General features: G+C 47.9%; 1 protein-coding gene across 1 annotated transcript in view; it reads right to left on the minus strand.

Annotated features, from left to right (window-relative positions):
• The window catches only part of FAM131B (family with sequence similarity 131 member B), a 47,396-nt gene that overhangs the window by 8,552 nt on the left and 37,000 nt on the right, over positions 1-1,844 (minus strand). Inside the window, exon 6 of the mRNA XM_019527494.1 lies at positions 111-227. Within this exon, the coding sequence (XP_019383039.1) occupies positions 111-227 (117 nt within the window). The remainder of the gene's footprint in view (positions 1-110; positions 228-1,844) is intronic.

The following is a 1,844-nucleotide window of genomic DNA, read 5'->3' on the forward strand; positions in this document are numbered from 1 at the left end:
CTGTTGCTGCATCTGATGCTGATGGATGAGGCTGCTCTGAATCAATATGCTCTCCTGCAGGTTGGGCTGGGACTCTTCAAAGTTTTGGCCTAGGTAAGAGCCAGTAGCTGGTGAAGCAATGAGGGACTGGTCACTGGTCTCCCAAGCATCAGAGGAGCCTAGGCAGTACATGCCTTGTGAGACATAGGAATGAGGCCAACTGTCGTACTGTGTCTGAGCCATATGTTCTGCAGAAAGGAAAAGGAAGAGAAAGAGAGAGAGAGTGAATTGGGAAAGAACACAGTGCAAAAGTAGGAAAAGAAGAAAAAAGGGAAAGATAGGAGAGAGAATGAGAAAAGAACAGTGATATCTATGAAGAGAAAGACAGAAATAGGAAGACAGAGAGGAAGGCAGTTGATCAATGAGATTTTTCCTGAGAAGCAAAGATAACTGGGGCAGGCAGGGCACCACATAGCATGGCTATGCTAATTTCAATACTGAGCTATTTTCTAGAGGTAGCCAGAGTACTTCCACACTGTCCTATGTAGACATATGAAAGAAAACAAGGTACAATCTATGTAGGCATGATGTGTTTGGTAGGATGATGTGTTTGAGGGAAGGGGAGTGTGGTACTGTATATTAAGAATAGTATAGAGCTAGCAACATAAAAATCTTATCAAAAAGGATTCTTTGTGGGTAGAAATTCCATGCTCAAATAAAGAAACATAGTATTAGGACTGTACTATTGACCACTTGATCAGGAGGGCAAAGTTGATTCTTAACTAGGGTGCTGCAGCACCACAGGGTGCTGTGCGGCACCATACAATATTTGGACAGTTAGGTGTGCACACATTTACATAATTCACCAAAGAAACCAAAGATTTCAAGTAGGAATCTACAGTGTCAACGACATGCTGATCTTTTGTGGTTCTTTGCAACAGAAAACTTGTTCTATTATTTTCCTATAGTCAAAAAACAAGTGAAAATTAAGAGCTGGCATTTTCCAAGGGGTGCCTTAAGTCTAAAAAGCTTGAAAACTACTGCTGTAAAGTGTCTATTACTTGCCACTATTGGAGAAAAGATTCTGGGCAAGATGGACTGTTGATTTGACTCACTCGTCACTTCCTATATTCTCCTTTGCTTGTGTAAACTGGAAGAAGGGTGAAGTGCAGAACATGGATATACACGATTAACTCCAGGAGGCTCCAGGACACCCTGCTCCCCCCACATGTGCTCCGAGGCCCAAGAGAAGGTGCTTGAAGCATGGGTGGATCTAGGAGTTTGTTAAGGGGGCGCAGAACAGTGACCAATACTGCAGGAGTGACTGCCCCCCACACTCCCAGCCTCCCCTGCCCCCACCAAGGCAGACCATGCTGCAGGAGCAGCAGCCAGGGTGTTTTTTTAAGTCCCTCAACCAGGTAAGAATCTTCCTTCCTGCCCTCCCTTCCCCTCTGTGCACTGTGGCGTATCTCCTCCCCACCCATTCCCCCCCTCCCCTGCCTACTGCTGCTGGTACCCTTGCTGTCCCCAGCTATACCAGTGATGGAGATGGGTGGGAGGGAGGCTCCTGATCTGTTCCTGGCCCACTCTAGCTGGGCTGCATGTGAAGCTGGGGCTCCACCAGAGACTGCAGATGTGGCAGAAGTGGGTGAGTTCTCTTTTCACATGCCTACTCCCAGGCTAGTATGGAACATGGGGACCAGGCAGGGAGGAGGAACCCATTGCTAGTGATTCTGGCTAAACCTGCCTCCCTGTAGAGCCTGGCTGGAGGGATCGGGAGCATCTCTGGAGTCTCCTCCCTTCCCCTGCCTCTACCCCCAGGGAGAGACAGCAGCAGTAGTGGGTAGGGAGGCAGGGAAAGGGAA

Source organism: Gavialis gangeticus, unplaced genomic scaffold, assembly GCF_001723915.1.
Source record: "Gavialis gangeticus isolate Ggan-Ray unplaced genomic scaffold, GavGan_comp1, whole genome shotgun sequence".
Classification (NCBI taxonomy): domain Eukaryota; kingdom Metazoa; phylum Chordata; order Crocodylia; family Gavialidae; genus Gavialis; species Gavialis gangeticus.